Raw genomic sequence first — 20104 nt, 5'->3', positions numbered from 1 at the left:
GTGTCAGAATCATTTAGGGTGCATCTTAAGTTCTGTCAAAATGTCGGTATATATGTAGTATAATATATTATTACTATTAGTAATAGTACTATGTCTGTCTTTCTATCTGTCCTCTTCTACTCAGTGTATGAATATTAATTTGGTGATCTCCTTAAAGAGCCTTAATCCTTCCAGGACAAAGACAGCAGTCCATAATCCTGAATCTCCTCCCACAGCACAGCACAGCAGATTGACTAAACACATCTAATTACATTTTAAATAGTGCTAAAATGCCCTGATACTATATGCCAGCTATATTCTAAATGTGGTCCAAATCCTGTCAAACACATGAGAACAGCACTATGAGCTCTTGCTTTTATTGATGTTCCAAGTTTAGGGATCAGCTTGAGCGTTTGAGGGGAATTACCCTGGCTGAAGACTTTGAAATCTTATTTTAAAATTAAATTGAATCCCATGTCAGCTATGGATACTTGAACCAGGTAGAGCAGCAATTCTGACTTTACCCACTGCTTCCAACTTATAAAGCCCCCCCATCTCTCCGACCCTTGGTCTCTATTTCCCTCCCTCTCCCTGGTTATATAACACTGCAGTTCTGCAAATCTGCTGATGTGACAGATCCAAGTACCTACACACACACACACACACACACACACACGACTAGTGATCAACCAGATCACGCTGTACTCTCTGTAATTGCTGTCCTTGCTTCTGTCATCACTATCGATTGTAACATTAATGACTGTCCTCAAATTGAATTTGGATGTAATTTCACTGAATCTGAGCCACAGTATTTTCCAAAGACCTCTACTGGTATGCTGCGTACGTTCTACTTTAATGTTGTCATTTGTCATCATTTTTTATTCAGGTTGTAGGCTACGTGTTATTGGATGTCAGGCCTGAGCTAAAGAGAAGGGACAGAGGAAGAGGGAGACAGAGAGAGGTAGCTTGGTTACACTATGTGACCCCGCCAGCTGTTACTGTATGCTGGTGGGAGAAACAGAGAGGGAGGTGAGGGGCAGGAACAGGGGATAATCAAGGAGGGAGGGGCTGTGAGCTAGCCTGCACAAAATGTGCCTGGTGACAATCCCTTCTGCAGAGAGAGAGAGAGAGAAAGAGAGAGAGAGAGAGAGAGAGAGAGAGAGAGAGAGAGAGAGAGAGAGAGACAGAGAGAGGCAGCAGGGGATGGACACACATGCACAGGCAGGGATGTGAAGAGGGAGCTCTCACACACCTCTCCTGATTCAGCGGAACAGATGTATTCGTCACCTCTCCCGGAAACCTCACGCAGCGAGCTGGTTGCAAAACACAAGACAATCCCAAACCCAGCAGCACTTGCCCCATCCGCCAACCCATCTATCTGTCTGCGCAGATTAACGGCTCTGTTACAACTCTGACTGCGTGCTTACTGGCGTCTACTGCGTCTCAGAGACAGAGGGGGGACACGACGTCCAGAGAGACGAGCGGCGAATGTGAATGATGGGAAAACTAAATAGCGACGACTGCATTGAGCATAGGCCAATGGATAAACTGCGGGACAAATAGATAACCAAAAGAAAAAAAGCTTTGTTTCTGCATGTCTACCTTAGGACCCCTCTGCAGGGAGATGTTCATCATTATGGGATAGATGCACAGGTCTGCCCGTTGCCATGGATACCAGCACGCGAAAATTCACAGTGCGGAGATGGTTTTCCATCTACCTGAAGAACAAGGCGGCAAGGAACAAGAACAACACTGGCTTCTGTCAACTAGAGGTTAGTCAAGCTGTTTGGACACCCACCTAGGACCAGTGCAAATGTCCATCAACTAGATAGATTAGTACATGTGTGTAAATCTGTGCATGCTGGGAGGGGGGGAATGCATTGCAGTTGCACCATGTGTGTGTTTGTGTGAATATTAAGGCCATAACAGCAGCCATCTCTTATCAACAGTAGATGAGGATGTGTGTAAAGAGTGTGTGTGCACATGGGAATGGGTGTGGGAAGAATGGGTGTTATTTTGTTTGTTGTGGAGTGGTTCAGGAGTCATTGCAGCATCGTTACAGCTGTTCCTCTGCCTGTCTGTAGAGAATCCAGATAACAGAGGGGCAGAAATACACTGTGTTTTCACTATGAGAGAGAGAGAGAGAGAGAAGCTACATGGAAATACAGTCAGCAAGATAAAAACGCAAACAGGCAGCCAAGCAGGCAGGTTGATAGATAAATGGATAGAGACAGATTGATTTAGTGGAAGGCCACAGCAGTGGAGGTCTATTTATAGCCCAAACAAACCAGCGGGGAAGAGAGAGAGGCAGTATGCTGTTTGCAGCACATCTACCTGTTTGATTGAGATATAAATAGAAACCCTCTCCTCCTCTGGTCTTTGTTGTTGTGACCAAGTGCTGATGAGTCATCTTGACAGGCTATCTACCTGTTTGTGTGATTGTTAGTCGTGCTGGCAAATGTCTGTCTGTTGGACAAGTAGGAAAAAAGGTAATAAATTGCGATAAATGGCAGAATATTGCAATATGTTTAAAATCGCAATAATATCGTATTGTGACATAAGTATCGTGAGACCTCTGGTGATTCCCACCCATAGTGTCTGCTGTGTTCCGGCTGTGTTCAGAAGCGTAGCGTCTTGCTTCCCGACTCACAGATTTTATTGTCTCTAGAAGTACTTTACAGAACAATTACGTGTTTATTAAACTAGTATCTACCTTCCACTCCAAGCTAATTAAACTCCATGCCTTCTCTTTTTTGGTGTTGTCATGACAAAAAGGAAAATAGATGTGGCGCGTATCTTTAGCGGAGCGCACGCTTCTGGGCACGCTTCTGGGCACGCTTCTGGGTCGCGCTGTTGCGCGGCTGGTGGAATATCAAGCATTGACCTGAATGGCTGCGATCACTCGCGGGGCCCGCGGCGCCTCTGGAAAACAGCAGAGACGCACCCTGTGGAAAATGCCTGTTAGACACTTAAAGTTTTTTATTTATTTATTTATTTTTTATTTTTTTTTGGGGGGGAGGGCCTTTTCCCTTTATTTAGACAGTGAAAGTGGATAGACATGAAAGGGGGAGAGAGGTGGGGGATGACACGCAGCAAAGGGCAGCAGGTCTGATTCGACACTTACAGTTTTAGTGTGCAAAGAGCTTCACTATCTTTAAACCCCAAATGTTGTGTTACACTCAAAGTTACTCACGTGCTCATTGCTTAGAATATAGCCATCTCATATTAACACTGTGCTCAAAAGCTGTTTACTCAATAAACTTAATGCATAATGTATTATCTAATTTGCATAAGGTAATCACTATAATTTGATACAGTTCCACATACTAAAATTTGAGACTCAGATCAGAAGTTGACATCACAGACTTTGTTATGTTTAGGGCTGGACCCAAATATTCATTAAATATGGAAACAACAATACAAATAATACTGTAGATAATCAATCAAATGAATGCATTTAATTAAACTGGAGCCCAAAAAAGTATATTCTGGAGGACAGCCCAGTTTATTGGGTGAGGATCAGCACTGTTGCTATGCTGTCATGTCAGTAATAAACCCAATTCACTGTATTTTTTATACAATTTTTTCCAACCATTTCAAGCTGCACATCTGAATGTCTTGGTGCTTCCTCGCTAAAAAACAAAAATCTCAGGAAAAGAAGGACCATCACACTTTATAAAAAAATTAAATAAAGCTTATGTGTTTGAATTCACAACTATTTGGCCTAAGCCTAGCTTTCTCGATTTACTAACACCTATTAGCATTTCATACTTGGTTGACAGCTTACACTATGCATCACTGCCAGTGACCTCAGCCCATACCTTTCCAGCAATTACATAATAGCTCATCAATAATCATCTTTGTCTTTAATCGTCTTTGGGTGTATTTATAAAAGTGATGTACTTTATTTTTGTTTGTTTTATTGATATGGATGTTACATGAACAGTATTTCAACTCTTATTGTTTTGTCTGTTAATGTTTCAGATGTTACTCTTTCACTTTTAATCAACTATTTTTTTTTCCTGTCTTTGGAAATATGTACAGTACAGGCCAAAAGTTTGGACACACCTTCTCATTCAATGCGTTTCCTTTTTATTTTCATGACTATTTACATTGTAGATTCTCACTGAAGGCATCAAAACTATGAATGAACACATATGGAATTATGTACTTAACAAAAAAGTGTGAAATAACGGAAAACATGTCTTATATTTTAGATTCTTCAAAGTAGCCACCCTTTGCTTTTTTATTAATAATGGAACAAATTCCACTAATTAACCCTGACAAGGCACACCTGTGAAGTGAAAACCATTTCTGGTGACTACCTCATGAAGCTCATTGAGAGAACACCAAGGGTTTGCAGAGTTATCAAAAAAAGCAAAGGGTGGCTACTTTGAGGAATCTAAAATATAAGACATGTTTTTAGTTATTTCGCACTGTTTTGTTAAGTACATAATTCCATATGTGTACATTCATAGTTTTGATGCCTTCAGTGAGAATCTACAATGTAAATAGTCATGAAAATAAAGAAACACATTGACTGAGAAGGTATGTCCAAACTTTTGGCCTGTACTGTAATTGACAAATAGTGATGTCTGTTTCTCTCTCAGGATGACAGTATACTTAAGGAGATTGACATCAGCCACCATGTTAAGGAGGGTTGTGAGAAAGCAGACCCCTCTCAGTTCCAGTTGCTTAAAGTGCTGGGACAGGGCTCCTATGGAAAGGTACAGGATGCACATTTTAACCAGACCACTAAGACTAATATCTCAAACAACAACTAATGTAAAAGGAAATATGAGAGAAAGCAGGTTCTCTCAAACCCTTGGATCAGACTCCTGTCTTAGAGAAAATGTATCAGTGCAAGCCAAAAGATTACATACTAGAATATCTGGACTTCACACACAGGCCTACACTAAAGGCCAAACGTTTATCTGTGCACTAATGTGTAATTGCTATACACATCACATTCAATTGCATTACTATGATGCTAAAGCCTCCACCGCTTTAGGAAGTCATTCCAGGAGATTCTAGCTCATGCCACAGTTCACTTAGTTTATTTAAATTAGTAAAGACCAACTGAATTGTCACATAATACTCTTATCTAGCTAGAGGTCTGCATGGGGCGGACATAAAACCACAGCAGATGTTGGCGGGTGGAGGCAGTAGGCTACGTTACAGTAGGCCTACAGTCATAGCGTGGCGTGGCCTGGATAGCATTTTAGCATAACTAGCTAGCTTATACATGCGCTTACTTTGCAACCGTGTGTAAATCATAGTTGTTGTCTCTATCACAGTGAAACAGTGGTCATGTGAATCTTTTATGAAAAGTTATGGTAGCTAACTTACCTCTGCTCTGTTCAGTCGCCTACAAATTGCGTGTGAGGTTTGGTGTAATGTTAGCATCTGAAGCAAAAAGAAGGGGCGTGGCATTAAACAGGTGTGTTGTGCTAAACATTAATGAAACAAGTCTTCTGTTAGTAACCTGAATGACATCAATATTAATATACTTCCTACTTGTTTTTTTTCTTTCTCATAAAACACAATGATGATGATGATGATGATGATGATGATGATGATGATGATGATTCCAGGTGTTTCTGGTGAGAAAGATTAGAGGAGTGGACAGAGGACAGCTGTATGCCATGAAGGTCCTGAAGAAAGCCACACTGAAAGGTAAACAATTAAAAGGAAACATAATGATATCAAAAATCATTAGACAAAAGTCCTAAGAGGATGTTGTTCTTGTCATCATGTTATGCTTTTCATTTTTAAGTAGTAGTCTACTTGTAAATACTGTTGTTTAACCTACAGTATTTGTGCATCTGTAGCATCTAAGAATGGAATGAATTACTGAATTTTGACTGAGACACATTACGCTGCAATAACAAATTTGTTCTTTATTGGGTGCTGAGTGATAATTTGTTAAGATTAATAATGGTTATGCCTAGGAATGAAGAGATATAAGAGATAGTGTCAGTTTTCAGTGTGCCCTACATTCAGGAGAATTTGGAGCAAACGAGGTTTGTACTTTTGATGCAGATGAACTGAATGGGAATATTGAACACAGGACGTGCTGTAATATCAGGTTTAGATGTCATGTGATGATTAAGTGTCTTTGTACACGCTTTAATCCTCTTAACCTGCACCTCTGGAATACTGTGTGGTCTCATCCTGTCAAGGAAAAAAATGCTGCAACAGACTATAGACCAGCTACGCTTGAACCATGGGATGGCTTAATTCAGTGTACATGTTTTATTGCTTAAATGCAGTTTCATGATCCTACATAAAACATTCTCATGGTATTAGAGGCTTGACATAATTTATCTGCACACAGATAGAAATAAATGAATATTATGTTACTAAACAAATTCTTCGTCCCACTATCTCCTTCTTAGTTCGGGATCGCGTGCGATCTAAAATGGAAAGAGACATTCTGGCAGAAGTGAACCATCCATTTATAGTTAAACTGCACTATGGTAAGTCTGACTGTCTGATGGTCCTCATTTACATGTTAGTTTGTCTCTCTAAAATCACAGTGTGTTCCCATATATAACAAGATCCTTTTTTTTTTTTTTTTAGCACAAAATAGGTTTAAGTAACTTTTCGATTCCCAACTTGTAGGAAAGTTTTTGGCTGAATATTGTTATTTCATTTCATATACACCTTTTTTATGTTCAAATGCATCCTCAAAATAACAGAATACAGCCCCAATACAGCTGTATAGTCTATAACTAACTAACTTTTGTGTGTGTGTGTGTGTCTGTGTCTGTGTCTGTGTCTGTGTCTGTGTCTGTGTGTGTCTGTGTGTGTGTGTGTGTGTGTGTGTGTGTGTGTGTGTGTGTGTGTGTGTGTGTGTGTGTGTGTGTGTGTGTGTGTGTGTGTGTGTGTGTGTGTGTGTAGCCTTCCAGACTGAAGGAAAGCTCTATCTGATCCTAGACTTCCTCCGAGGAGGAGACCTTTTCACTCGTCTATCAAAAGAGGTAGGATTGTCCTGAAACGTTCCCTGGGTCTTTCCTCGTTGTCACTAAACAAATTACAAGCCTGTACTTTTCAGGGTCTATTATGGGCTGTATAACACTTTAATATTTACTAGTAGTGAATATACCTGCCATCATTCTCCTTGCGAACGCTGTGTTGATGTGACCCTGGCCTCTATTACTGTCATGCTGATGAATCATCAGTAAACAAAGACTACACAAGTGTGTAGCTTGTGAGGTGTGTTTAGCTGGATAATGTTTTTCAAAGAAAGGTGAAGTTTTATTTTGCATTTATATATATATAAATACACAAGTATTTTATTTAATATTTTTATTTAATACTGACTAATATGACCTGGAAATGTTGTGTTAAAGGGAAAAATTACCTCATGATAATTGAAAGATAGTTGCCAAAATGAGCCTTCCTACTGCTTTTTAATTATTTTAAATATTTTGCAAATGTATTTTTTCTTCCTGTTTTAGATCTTTTAGGATCTCTTTTCACCTGCATCCACATGTCTTTTTTTGTTCTAGGTAATGTTTACAGAAGACGATGTGAAGTTTTACCTTGCAGAGTTGGCCCTGGCCTTGGACCATCTACACAGTCTGGGGATCATCTACAGGGACCTCAAACCTGAAAAGTACTATCTCATAAAGGCACCCTTTTTTGTATCCATCTATTTTTTACAAAATTATTTTAAAAGTAGCTTTTAATGTTCATTTTTTTTTCAACAGTATTCTTCTGGATGAAGAAGGACACATTAAAATAACTGGTCAGTGCATCCAACTGCAAATAATCTTCTGTCCTTTTTTCTCTCTTTCCATTTATCTTTTACTTAGTGTCAATATTTCTGCTTACATTGTTTCCCCCTCCTCTTTTTCTCTCTGTGTTTTAGACTTTGGATTGAGTAAGGAGGCCATCGATCATGATAAAAGAGCATATTCCTTCTGCGGAACAATAGAGTACATGGCTCCAGAGGTCGTGAACAGGAGAGGGCATACACAAAGTGCTGACTGGTGGTCATTTGGGGTACTTATGGTAATAATTGTTTCATCTTAAAATAAGCTTTTACTTTGACAGTCTATTTTCAATTATAATGTGCACTTGTGATCGAAATACATACGCTTTTTCTACTGACTTGCAAGTTTTGTCTGATCGTGCTGTCAAAAACAGCATGCATGAATTTACTAAGTCTATGATCTATGACTTAACTATGATATCATATGAGCCAAAGGCTCAGGTCTTACATAATGTGACAGTGTACTGGTTTCTGAATTTGGCTTTCTTCTGTCAGTAAAGCTGCTTAATTATTGTATCTGGCAGATTACGACCCATCACTTTCGGTAGTCGTGCATCTGTTGGATTTTGCTTGTTTTGTTTGCCTGGTGGTTACTAATACTGAAAAGGAGGTTAGCATTCACTGACAGCTGACAAACAAATAGCTGAACATTTCAAAATACTCCCTCTGTATGGCAAGCCGTTTTAACATTTAGCAGCTAGACTGGATACATATGTATTGCAAATATCCGTAATTCGATTCTTCTTAGTCAAAAAGAACATTTAAAATATCCACAATGACATTCTTCCTATCCACAATTGTGATTTCAGATATCCATAAAGTCATTCTTCCTATCCAGAATGAACACTAGATATCTGAAATATAATTTTAATATGAAGAACAAAATGGAAAACCATACATTTTGACTAGTAGAAATGTAATTACGGATATCCACAATTGGCATTATGACTAGTAAACAATGCAATTGTAGATATCCACAAACGTATTGTGGCTATATCATTTTGGGTATCTAAAATTAAAATTATGACTAGTAACAATGCATTTGGCATAACTGTTGAGAAACATCCACTGCTACTACATTACCTTACATTGGTCAGCCGGCAAGTGCTTTGACAATTATAATCATCTCTTTTCCAGTTTGAGATGTTGACAGGATCATTACCATTCCAAGGAAAAGACCGGAAGGAAACAATGGCGCTTATACTAAAGTAAGACCAATTAAAACTATAATTTATTGTTATTTAATTATTTTTCCATGCGTTACTGACGTTTTGTTTTTTGTTTTTTTCATGTGTTACTGTGTACTAGTTCTAATAGTGTTTTTCATCATAAACACTATGTATGGGATTTTACTACATTTTGGTCATATTAAGTTATTTCTTTCAAAGTTTCTGATTAGCTTCCTCTTTCCCTTTGCAACTATTTTTCTATGTTCTATATTCTGTCTAATATTTGAAATAATAATGTATTATGGTTCATTCAAGATAAGCTGCTTAAGTGTACCTTCTATTATCAATCTCAGGATATCCCACTATACCTGAATACATTTAATAATAAAGTTAAACTGGTCCAATACTTAAAAAAATATATATATACAGTACAGGCCAAAAGTTTGGACAAACCTTCTCAGTCAATGTGTTTCTTTATTTTCATGACTATTTACATATTTGATTCTCACTGAAGGCATCAAAACTATGAATGAACACATATGGAATTATGTACTTAACAAAAAAGTGCGAAATAACTGAAAACATGTCTTATATTTTAGATTCCTCAAAGTAGCCACCCTTTGCTTTTTTTGATAACTCTGCAAACCCTTGGTGTTCTCTCAATGAACTTCATGAGGTAGTTACCTGAAATGGTTTTCACTTCACAGGTGTGCCTTGTCAGGGTTAATTAGTGGAATTTGTTCCCTTATTAATAAAGGATGGCTACTTTGAAGAATCTAAAATATAAGACATGTTTTCAGTTATTTCAAACTTTTTTGTTAAGTGCATAATTCCATATGTGTTCATTCAGTTTTGATGCCTTCAGTGAGAATCTACAATGTAAATAGTCATGAAAATAAAAAGGAAACGCATTTAATGAGAAGGTGTGTCCAAACTTTTGGCCTGTACTGTATATATCACAGCACTACCAAACATCTGCATATGCATGAACCGGTTTCTTGTCTTTTCTGAACAGGGCTAAGCTGGGAATGCCACAGTTCCTCAGTCCTGAAGTGCAGAGTTTATTAAGAGCACTCTTCAAGAGGAACCCTGTTAATCGTCTAGGTACTGTATACATAAAAAGTGGAAATTGACAGGCAAATATGTTTTCAGATTAATGGTAGTACATTTACATTTTTGTGCTTTGGATTTTCAACTATTAAGGTCAATTCTTACCTGAAGGGATGCAAAATGTAAGGCTGCAGATAAAAGCAGCAACCTGAAATGAAAGCAGGCATTTTGAACACTTTTCAAAATAGTTACATTCCATTACATGTCATTTAGCTGACGCTTTTATCCAAAGCGACTTACAATTGCCATATATCAGAGGTTGCACGCCTCTGGAGCAACTAGGGGTTAAGTGTTTTGCTCAGGGACACATTGGTTGATGTATCACAGTGAGAATCGAACGCACACTAAAGGCATTTGTTATATCTACTACGCCATCACCACCAACGATGAACTAACATGAGACACTTCACACATACAAACCTGGGGAGCTAATGCTAAACCTCATCCTGATGTGGTAAAATAATATTCTACAAATCAGGTTTATTCATATCAAGCAGGAACGTTGTGAAAATGTCACTTTAACTATAGCAAAATTGAAACTACAGCATGATACGCTTTCTATAGTATGCTAATAATGTTAAGCGATATCATTTATGTTTCAAATGTCCAAGCAGCCAAACCAACATGGAGGTCCATTGGAAATTTGTTTGGTTTTTAGTTTATAGGTGTTTTTGCCATGCTGTCTGTTTGTCAAACTGATGTGAACAATGACATTATTCTTTTAAATTGAATCCGTGTGACTGATAGGTGCAGGACCTGATGGAGTGGAGGAAATAAAAAGACATCGCTTCTTTGCATCGATAGACTGGAATGTAAGTTCAATTTAAGAACACATTCTGCCATCTGCATGATTTTAGGCTGTCTCATTGCTATTATTTTTAAACGGAAGGACGCTATTTGTAAGGATACTGTTAACTTGGATGTTATTATACACTTGTTTAATCATTGACATTATGCACATACTGTGTAGTGAAAAAGGTTATCACAGACTCAGCCAGAAGTGAAACAAAGTTGGCTTTTTAACACTGCTAGCGACAGTGAGGACAGATCTAGGCCTGTTTCGTATGCAAGTATGTTCTTTTTTCCCTTTTCATGTGGCAATTGTACTGGTTTCCTGGCAGTTGCACTGTTCAGATTAGTGGCCTTGGTTAAGTAATTTGTTCTGAGATTAACACATGTGAATCACATTGTGTGGTGACTATAGTTGTTGTACTCTGTCATCGAAACCATGCAGCTGTTCATCTACTTCCTCAGGAGTTGCCCACAATCATCAATCATTAAACATCCTCAAAATGAGATTTTGCTCAGTGGCAAAATACCTCACTTCCCTGTCTACATGTCTTGCCTAACTTTATTGTAACTAATCCATTGCCTGTGCTATCACAATCTAGTTTTTTTAATGAAAATTCTCTGGTACAGGATATAAATCCTCTGCACTAGACTCTCCAACTACAACAAACAAACAAACAAAACAATACCACAATATACATAAACATAACATAAAACCTTGACATCCACTCCTTGAACGTGCGCTGCTTAAAAGGGATCGTTCGTTCAACAGTATGCACCCTTGCTCAAGACTTCTACTTACAGTATCTGGGTTATATGTGAGTAACTTTCATGTTGCAGAAGCCTTCTGCTGCATACCCTAACAAGAGTATTTACTGTAAAAGCAACGCAACAAGCTTACATTGGTGAAAAGCAAAGCACTTATGTAAATACTGCTATCAAGAAGTACATCATATGTATGTTTTGTTCCTAAATATGAGAGCCTTGCTTATGGTGACACTGTTGCACCCATTTCCTTTTTATCAGAGCTGTTCGGAAGGCTTTTGACTCTTGTGTATCCGCTGTTGTAAGTAGTGATGCTCCCTTTTCAAACAAAATCCACTATTATCTGCTTTTCATGGCCACTAATCTCTGCCCTCACCACCAGCTCTCACTGTACTCCTCACTACATTACTACCTACTAGCCCTTGCCAAACACCACATTTTCTCATTTACAGATGGTGCTGCTGGGTTGATGTGACAAGCTACCAATAAGAGGCTTACATTCTCCTGCATACTATGCTAATTAAATCCGTGTGCTGTATCAGGCAGAATGCTTTCCGCTGTTGAACGTCAGAATCTTGCTTGACTTTTTCTCGGTCACTTTATTCATGTCTCGATCTTTAAGAAGTTTCTCTCATAAAGCTGACAAAACTGACAAAATCTGCATCCACACCTTTTACAAAGAATGTCAATTGCAAATCAAACCGCAAGTAAGAGTGTGTATTACTGTCAGTCTCACCAATATATATATATATATATATATATATATATATATATACAGTACAGGCCAAAAGTTTGGACACACTTTCTCATTCAATGTGTTATTTTCATGACTATTTACATTGTAGATTCTCACTGAAGGCATCCAAACTATGAATGAACACATATGGAATTATGTACTTAACATAAAAAAAAGTGCGAAATAACTGAATATGTGTCTTATATTTTAGATTCCTCAAAGTAGCCACCCTTTGCTTTTTTTGATAACTCTGCAAACCCTTGGTGTTCTCTCAATGAGCTTCATGAGGTAGTCACCTGAAATGGTTTTCACTTCACAGGTGTGCTTTGTCAGGGTTAATTAGTGGGATTTGTTCCCTTATTAATAAAAAAGCAAAGGGTGGCTACTTTGAAGAATCTAAAATATAAGACATGTTTTCAGTTATTTCACACTGTTTTGTTAAGTACATAATTCCATATGTGTTCATTCATAGTTTTGATGCCTTCAGTGAGAATCTACAATGTAAATAGTCATGAAAATAAAAAGGAAACTCATTGAATGAGAAGGTGTGTCCAAACTTTTGGCCTGTACTGTATGTATGTATATATATATATATATATATATATATATATATATATATATATATATTATTTTTAATGTTTTTTTTTTATTCTAGTGGCCTTTGTTACAGTTATGTATTGTGATTACTACTCAGAGACCCTGCCAGACTGTTCACAGCAGGCAACAACTGACACTGCAATGGCGACACCTCTGGGCAATATTCAGTAATGCACTTAAGTAAATAAAAAAAAACAAAAACAGGATGTGCATACTCTGTGTACTCTTTTATTTTGGGCATACAAGGGTTTTCACCTGGCATGACGTCAAATTATATAGGTGTCCTTTTTCGTCACTGTCTATACAATTGGGACTTTTCATTATCCATTAGTTGAGGCCAGACAATAATTTCCAATCTAATTCTTTATTGTATTTTCTTCTTATCAAATTTGCTTTTTTTGTCCTCCCCATTAAATTTGTTTAATTTAAACACTGGAATGTAATGGAATGAATGAAAGCAAAGTTACGTGTACATAACACTTTTTGCTAACTATAAGCATCAGATCATGTTTAATTTTGTTGTTAAACCAGCCGTTGCTGATAAGTGCTGGTATTGTTGTGGTTTTCTGCAGAAGTTGTACAGGAGGGAAATGAGGCCTCCTTTCAAACCGACAGTTGGAAGACCTGAAGACACTTTCCATTTTGACCCTGAGTTCACCTCCAGAACACCCACTGGTAATTGAAACACACAAAAACATACACATATATGCATTAATATCTATATATAAACACACGTGCTTAAAAATAAGAAAGAAAAGAAGAAATAATAGTATAATTGTAAATTTTGTAAAGCATTGTGAGCACACGTTTGTATCTGTGTGTCTTTGCCTATCCAGATTCTCCCGGCATCCCTCCCAGCGCAAACACACACCAGCTGTTTCGTGGCTTCAGCTTTGTTGCAACAAATCAAAGTCAGGAGCCTAGTGTTGCTACAGTAGCGCCTTCTCGTCAGGAGGTGAACAGCATCAACCCCATAGCAAAGGTACATGTCTTTAAGAAAGCAGCCCATGACCTCTCTTCACATCTAATGAACTGATACACTTGCACATTGAATGGATAACAAATTAACCATGTTAATAAATCACTGAATTGATGATTGATGATTAAGTGATCGGCTATTTAATTATGCTGACCCTTCTAAACATAACCCTCATAAATCACTCTCAACAACATTACTATAGCAACTGATTGCTGAAGCAAAGAAATTATTCTCTCACCTAATATATGACTCTTTTGACAAATTTGACTATGACAGATATATTAAATATAATACAAGAGAGAGTGTGGGTTTGGGTGTGTGTGGGTGTGGGTGTGTGTGTGTGTCTGTGGGTGTGGGTGTTGTTGGGTTCCCTGCAGCATCTCCAAGGTGATGTGGCCTTCAGTGATGTTTATGAGCTGAAGGAGGAAGTTGAACAGACGTTGACTTCTGTCTGCAGAAGATGTCTGCACAGAGTTACTGCTGTGGAGTATTCAGTGAAGGTAGTGGACACTAAACTTTTACTTGAACTTATTTAGAGATGCAACAACATTATGATATTAATATATTTAAAGTATTTTTGAACATACATACATATAAATTATTTATAGTTTTTGTCCTTGTATTTCATAGCATTCACAGTCTGACCTCCAAATCCAACCAACAAAATGTAGTAATTACAAAATGTATGTATAAGGTGAGATAGTGATGTATTGCGGGAAAGATTGGGATTATTTCATTAAAACCACCCAAACAACATGCTTTGTGCATCATGGTCATCCTGGTTATTTAGAGGTTTAGAAGATGGATATGTGTGTCTTCACAACATATCCTGTGTGTTCCCTTTTTTGTGTCAGATCATTGACAAAGCGAGGAAAGATCCATCAGAGGAGATTGAGATTCTGTTAAGATACGGACAGCATCCAAATATAATTACTCTGAAGGATGTAAGTGCAACAAACATGTACCCCTGACACATGGTGCCACACAGTAAATTATTTTTATTTATTTTTTCAAAAGCCATGGTAGAAGAGCTTCTTTAGCATCTTTATACCATTTTTTAATACAGTAAGCCGTGTGTCATAATCCTGTGTGTGTGTGTGTGTGTGTGTGTGTGTGTGTGTGTGTGTGTGTTTTACAATTAGGTGTTTGACGACGGCCAGTGTGTGTCCCTGGTTCAGGATTTACTGAGAGGAGACGAGCTGCTGGACAGAGCTCTGACGGTGCCAAATTTTACAGAGAGAGATGCATCAGACATCATCTGCACACTGACCAAGACTGTGGAATATTTACACTCACAGGGGGTAAAAATAGTTGTTGAAACCTTTAACACAAGACTTCTTGGCATCAGTATACTTGTTTACACTTGCAAAAAAATACTTTATGTCTGTTTGGTTTTGAAGATTCAATAGCAGTTTGTGCAACCATTGAATCATATCTTAACTTGCTAGTCATGTGTGTGTTTTTTTGGCTGTGTTTGTCTTTCCCTTTTTCAGGTCGTTCATCGAGACCTGAAGCCTAGTAACATTCGTTATTGTGATGACAGTGGACTCCCAGAAAGCATCAGGATATGTGATTTTGGTTTTGCCAAACAGCTTAGGGCTGAGAATGGCTTATTAATGACCCCCTGTTACACAGCTACATTCATGGCTCCTGAGGTACAGTATATCAGTAATACTAATAACAAGTCTAATATCTCACCAACACTTACACAAATTATGAAATGGCTATAAAAATACACCAAAAAATAATTAAAGAAACTTATCCCACCAGGCAATCTATTGAAATGATTACTTGCTGTGTGTGTGTGTGTGTGTGTGTGTGTGTGTGTGTGTGTGTGTGTGTGTGTGTGTGCGCAGGTTCTGAAGAAGCAGGGTTATGACGCAGCCTGTGACATCTGGAGCCTGGGGATCCTGCTCTACACCATGATAGCTGGGTAAGTTTAAAGTTTAAAACTGAATGTACTATTGCCAACACTCCCCCTTGCTGCTATAAACAGGATGTGCGCTAAACGTACACTACAGGGGAGGCTGTGGCTCAGTGGTAGAGCACTTGCCTGCCAATCGGAAGGTTGGTGGTTCGATCCTTGGCTCCATGTCGAAGTGTCCTTGGGCGAGACACTGAACCCTGAGTTGCCCCCGATGCTGCGCATATGTGTGTGAATGATTATCTGATGAGCAGGTGGCACCTTGTACGGCAGCCTCGGCCACAGTGTATGAATGTGTGTGAATGGTTACTGTACTATGTAAAAGCACTTTGAGTAGTCGTTGAGACTAGAAAAGCACTATATAAGAACAGTCCATTTAAAATTAGTGTAAAATCAAAGGTTGTTGCTTTTTATTTTCTCTGCACTGGGTTTTTACTGTCCCTAGATGTTATAATGTCAGAGGTCTTAATTTCTTCAGTATTTTTTCACATCAATTGTAGATTTTAGAAGGCTCCCTTCAGTATGAGTTATTATCTGTTATTTTAATTCAGCCAATTTTTGAATTGCTTGATTTGTTCTTCTTCTTCTTATTGGCCCAGTTTCAGTCCATTTGCCAGCAGTACTGAGGAATCAGCAGATGAAATTCTGGCTCAAATCGGCAGCGGGAAATTCATTATCACAGGAGGGAACTGGAACCTGGTATCAGACGTTGCTAAGGTTCTTCATTTTTTTCTTTTCTTTAGATAGATACACATAAGAATGGTTGCGTAGTTTACGTGGCAATGGTACTGTCTAAATATACCAACATCACCGATTCATCTATTCATCAACAGGACATTGTGACCAAGATGCTCCATGTGGACCCTCACCAGCGCCTGACTGCACCCCAGGTACTATTAGTCGGTTAAATGACAGTTGATAGAATGGTAGTCTTTACTGTAGTATTGACCATTTACAATCTGTTGACGGTAAACATTTACAGAGTTAAATATTTTATAGATTACAGTATATTATCTTTCTGTATTTTTTTTGTATATCACCATTGAAAACGCATCAGGAAATAAGTTTCCCTGTGTCGCTATTAGGTTCTTCGTCACCCCTGGATTGTAGACCGAGACCAGCTCTCTGACAGAGCTCTCACCAGACAAGATGCTCTTACTGTCAAGGTCAGACCTGTGTGCATGTGTGTCTACAGTAAATATCATCAGAACATTTTGTAGAAATTTTTGTTATTCTCAGACGTTCAGTGTTCATCCTAATTGTAAGAGAATGATAGTTAAGGTGATGAATGCACAGTTTATAAAACAAGTTTATAACATATTGTATGTGAGTGTTTTTTTGTGTGTCAGTATATCTATTGACCTGAAAGACTAAGCTCTTAAAGAAACTGTTAGGACGTATTTACGTTCAAAACAGAGTTCCAGCATGCCAGCATCAGCAAAATGTAAAATGGAAAAAACTGTAATGTCTTTCTCTGTCTGTCCATCAGGTGGCACTGTCTGCCACATATTTAGTTGTTGGACAAATTAGACTAGTAATAATATGATATGATAGTCTTCTTTTATTCCACCAGGGGGCACTGTCTGCCACATATTTAGTTGTTGGACAGATTAGACCAGTAATAATATGATATGATAGTCTTCTTTTATTCCACCAGGGGGCGCTGTCTGCCACATATTTAGTTGTTGGACAGATTAGACCAGTAATAATATGATATGATAGTCTTCTTTTATTCCACCAGGCGGCACTGTCTGCAACCTACTCTGCTCTGAAGCGCTGTGCTCCTGCTCCGCTCTTGGAGCCTGTTCAGTCCTCCAGCCTGGCTCAGCGGCGAGGAATGAAGAAACAGGGGAGTATCAAAGTTAATTCAGACCCTAAAGAAAAGGACTAGCCTCAACACTCTGAATGCAACTCAAGCAATTGAACCCACATAATTAGAAGACGTAGAGCTCTTTTGAAAAGCATATTGTTACATAGTGTTAGTAGGCCTACAAACTGAATGTAGCAGGTATTAAAAAAAATCCTATTGCAAAAAGACTACGCCTAATTAACTATAACAATGAAGCAGTCCACTAGCACTTATCATGCATTAGGACTAGCTTCATTTCACTCAATTCAAAGTGTAAATTGTAACCCTTTTCATTTTTAAAACTAATTGAAGTGATCTGCAGCTGATGTTCAAAGGGAACGCATGGATGTTTACTTCTTTTGGGTCATACATGTCAGAATACAGTTAGTGCTGTAGTGCAATAATATAAACAGAACAATTGTCAACATCTACAGAAGCTCCAGCAGCTGAAAGTGGGATGAATAGTCCGCTCACCCAAATCAGAAATAGCTGTATTCAGTGCCACAAACAACATGCCAAGTAGTTGGTTTACTTTAGTTTTTTTTTATATTTAGCACATACATGTATTTTACCAGGAGTTCATGCCATACATTGATACAGTCTTCCACAGTCATAGCTCTAATAATTAGAGTAACGTGTTTGAATGAGGTACTCTCACATTTTTTCTTCAATCAATCCTCTGAATTCTACAGAGTTATGCATGTTAAAATGTAAATGTCCTACCAAAGGGAATCATTGACAATGCCATTGAAGTCTTATTGTTCCTACTTTGCTTAACAATTTTACTGTATGAATTGTTGTCTTACATAAATACAGCCTTTTACTATCGTGAAATGTATTGTTAAATGTATCACTACTGCACTTCCCAAATCAGATGGAACAGTGAGCTATGAAGGTATTTATGTTGAACGTAGTATGTTGTGGTTTTTCATAACATATTCTAAATGTTATTTGGCTTAAGAGAAGCCCTGGAGAGCATCATGTTTCTCTTTTGGTAAATGTCACTCTGCAGCCTATACTACCTTGTATTATTAACTCAGCATTCAGTGTGATAGATCATCTTTCAATGTGTGCTCGAGTGTGTCAAGTAGCTGCCAGTAGACTACTGTTTGCTGTTAGTGTCTGAAAGCCAAAGTGTTTGAGAACCACTGTGTCAGAGGATTCTATATACTGTGTATTGCTGCTGCCCTGATTGCATCTAATACCTTGTACATTCACAAATACGAGGTAAGACTGAACAGGGTGGTTTGCAGACGTGAGTAGCACACTTTGTGTTGTAAAATTTACCAGTAGGATTGTAGATTATGATGCTCCACAATTAATACACATACTTATTGGTCAGAGGTACTCACATATTGTGACGGGAAACCAATAAGCACTGTAGCAGAGATCCCGTTATTTTGTACATGTTTGCTGATACACCGGCTGTATGTGTTATGATTCATTGCACAACTGTGAGAGGTGGAGCTGGGACTGATGCAACTATGAGTATGCAGATAAGGTTGTAGATATTGTGTTGTACAACCACAAATTTGAGGTAAAGCTGTAAATATTGTTTACTAATTTAGATTGTACATATAGTGTTGTACAACTATTGGCAAGCAGTAAGCCTGTATATATTGTGTTTGCAGATATATAGAGATTGTACATATTATATTGTGTTGTGCATCCATTGCTCAGAGTGTACATACTGTCTATATACCTGGCCAATCACTGAAATTATTGGCTAGGATGCCAAAGTTTTACAAATAAAGGAAAAGAACAGAAACGATACTGAAATGAATGAAGAGGTTGTTTTTTTTAAATTATATTTATGTACCTGCATGTGTAAATGTCCATACTTAGAAATTAACAAAGTGTATCACAAAAAATTAACTTACATCCCTAGATGACAATACGCCTTTTTCCAAACACGGCATTTTGACTTACAGCAGGAAAAGCATTGGTGTTACTATTAACATTAATGAGGACTCTGTACTGTTCAACTGTCCTAGTAAGTGTGACAGTGAGCCAGCATGCACAATACCAGGACCCTGAAACTGAAGCAGCTAAACAGATTTTAGCCACCATTCTTTTGTATTATTTACTCCTGTGCTTTTCCTACTGTGACATGTCAAAATGACATCTGTAAAAAAAAAAAAGGTCTATTCGTACAGTGCAAGATTCAACATTACATCTCCAAACAATTGACACATTTTGGACCCAAAATGATAAAGGCAAAGCCATTGTGTAATTCTTACTTTACTTTCCTTAAATCTCAAAGCAAGAACTGAGCTTATAAGATGTAATCAAGGCATTTTGAGCATAGTTAAAATATAAATTATGAGGGGTGACATGAGGCAAGAAAAGTTAAAGATTGCACAGGTATAGTTTAAGACAGGCACAACTTAGTAGACAAATACATGTAACACTTTACGTATAACAAAG

At 38.0% G+C, this 20104-nt stretch overlaps 1 protein-coding gene across 2 annotated transcripts; it reads left to right on the top strand.

Moving 5' to 3' along the window:
- The first annotated feature begins 1221 nt into the window (after nt 1–1221).
- On the top strand, nt 1222–19460 carry rps6ka2 (ribosomal protein S6 kinase, polypeptide 2). 2 transcript variants are annotated; one of them, XM_028573656.1, is made up of 22 exons: nt 1222–1751; nt 4590–4706; nt 5574–5655; nt 6378–6458; nt 6883–6962; nt 7494–7600; nt 7695–7732; nt 7856–7998; nt 8897–8967; nt 9944–10032; nt 10786–10850; nt 13498–13600; nt 13762–13907; nt 14282–14404; nt 14759–14848; nt 15047–15205; nt 15398–15559; nt 15761–15837; nt 16428–16545; nt 16662–16718; nt 16914–16994; nt 17570–19460. In XM_028573656.1, the coding sequence occupies exons 1-22, from the start codon at nt 1647–1649 to the stop codon at nt 17717–17719; spliced, it is 2244 nt and encodes a 747-aa protein (XP_028429457.1). In that variant the 5' UTR covers nt 1222–1646; the 3' UTR covers nt 17720–19460. The 2 variants fall into 2 exon arrangements, with proteins under 2 accessions (XP_028429457.1, XP_028429465.1); XM_028573664.1 differs by lacking the exons at nt 1222–1751; nt 4590–4706 and adding an exon at nt 5411–5419.
- Nucleotides 19461–20104: the final 644 nt, after the last annotated feature.

Source organism: Perca flavescens, chromosome 1 (assembly GCF_004354835.1).
Source record: "Perca flavescens isolate YP-PL-M2 chromosome 1, PFLA_1.0, whole genome shotgun sequence".
NCBI classification, from domain to species: Eukaryota; Metazoa; Chordata; class Actinopteri; order Perciformes; family Percidae; genus Perca; species Perca flavescens.
The sequence above is the reverse complement of the archived record's forward strand: the minus strand, read 5'-3'. Positions and strand labels throughout refer to the sequence as shown.

What these genes read in the sequence shown, in the direction of transcription:
- rps6ka2 (XM_028573656.1), top strand. Translation starts at nt 1,647, where the DNA reads ATGGATACCAGCACGCGAAAATTCACAGTGCGGAGATGGTTTTCCATC. An exon ending in AGGACACATTAAAATAACTG is followed by an intron (nt 7,733 to 7,855) that starts GTCAGTGCATCC and finishes TCTGTGTTTTAG; the next exon opens with ACTTTGGATTGAGTAAGGAG. An exon ending in GGTCATTTGGGGTACTTATG is followed by an intron (nt 7,999 to 8,896) that starts GTAATAATTGTT and finishes TCTCTTTTCCAG; the next exon opens with TTTGAGATGTTGACAGGATC.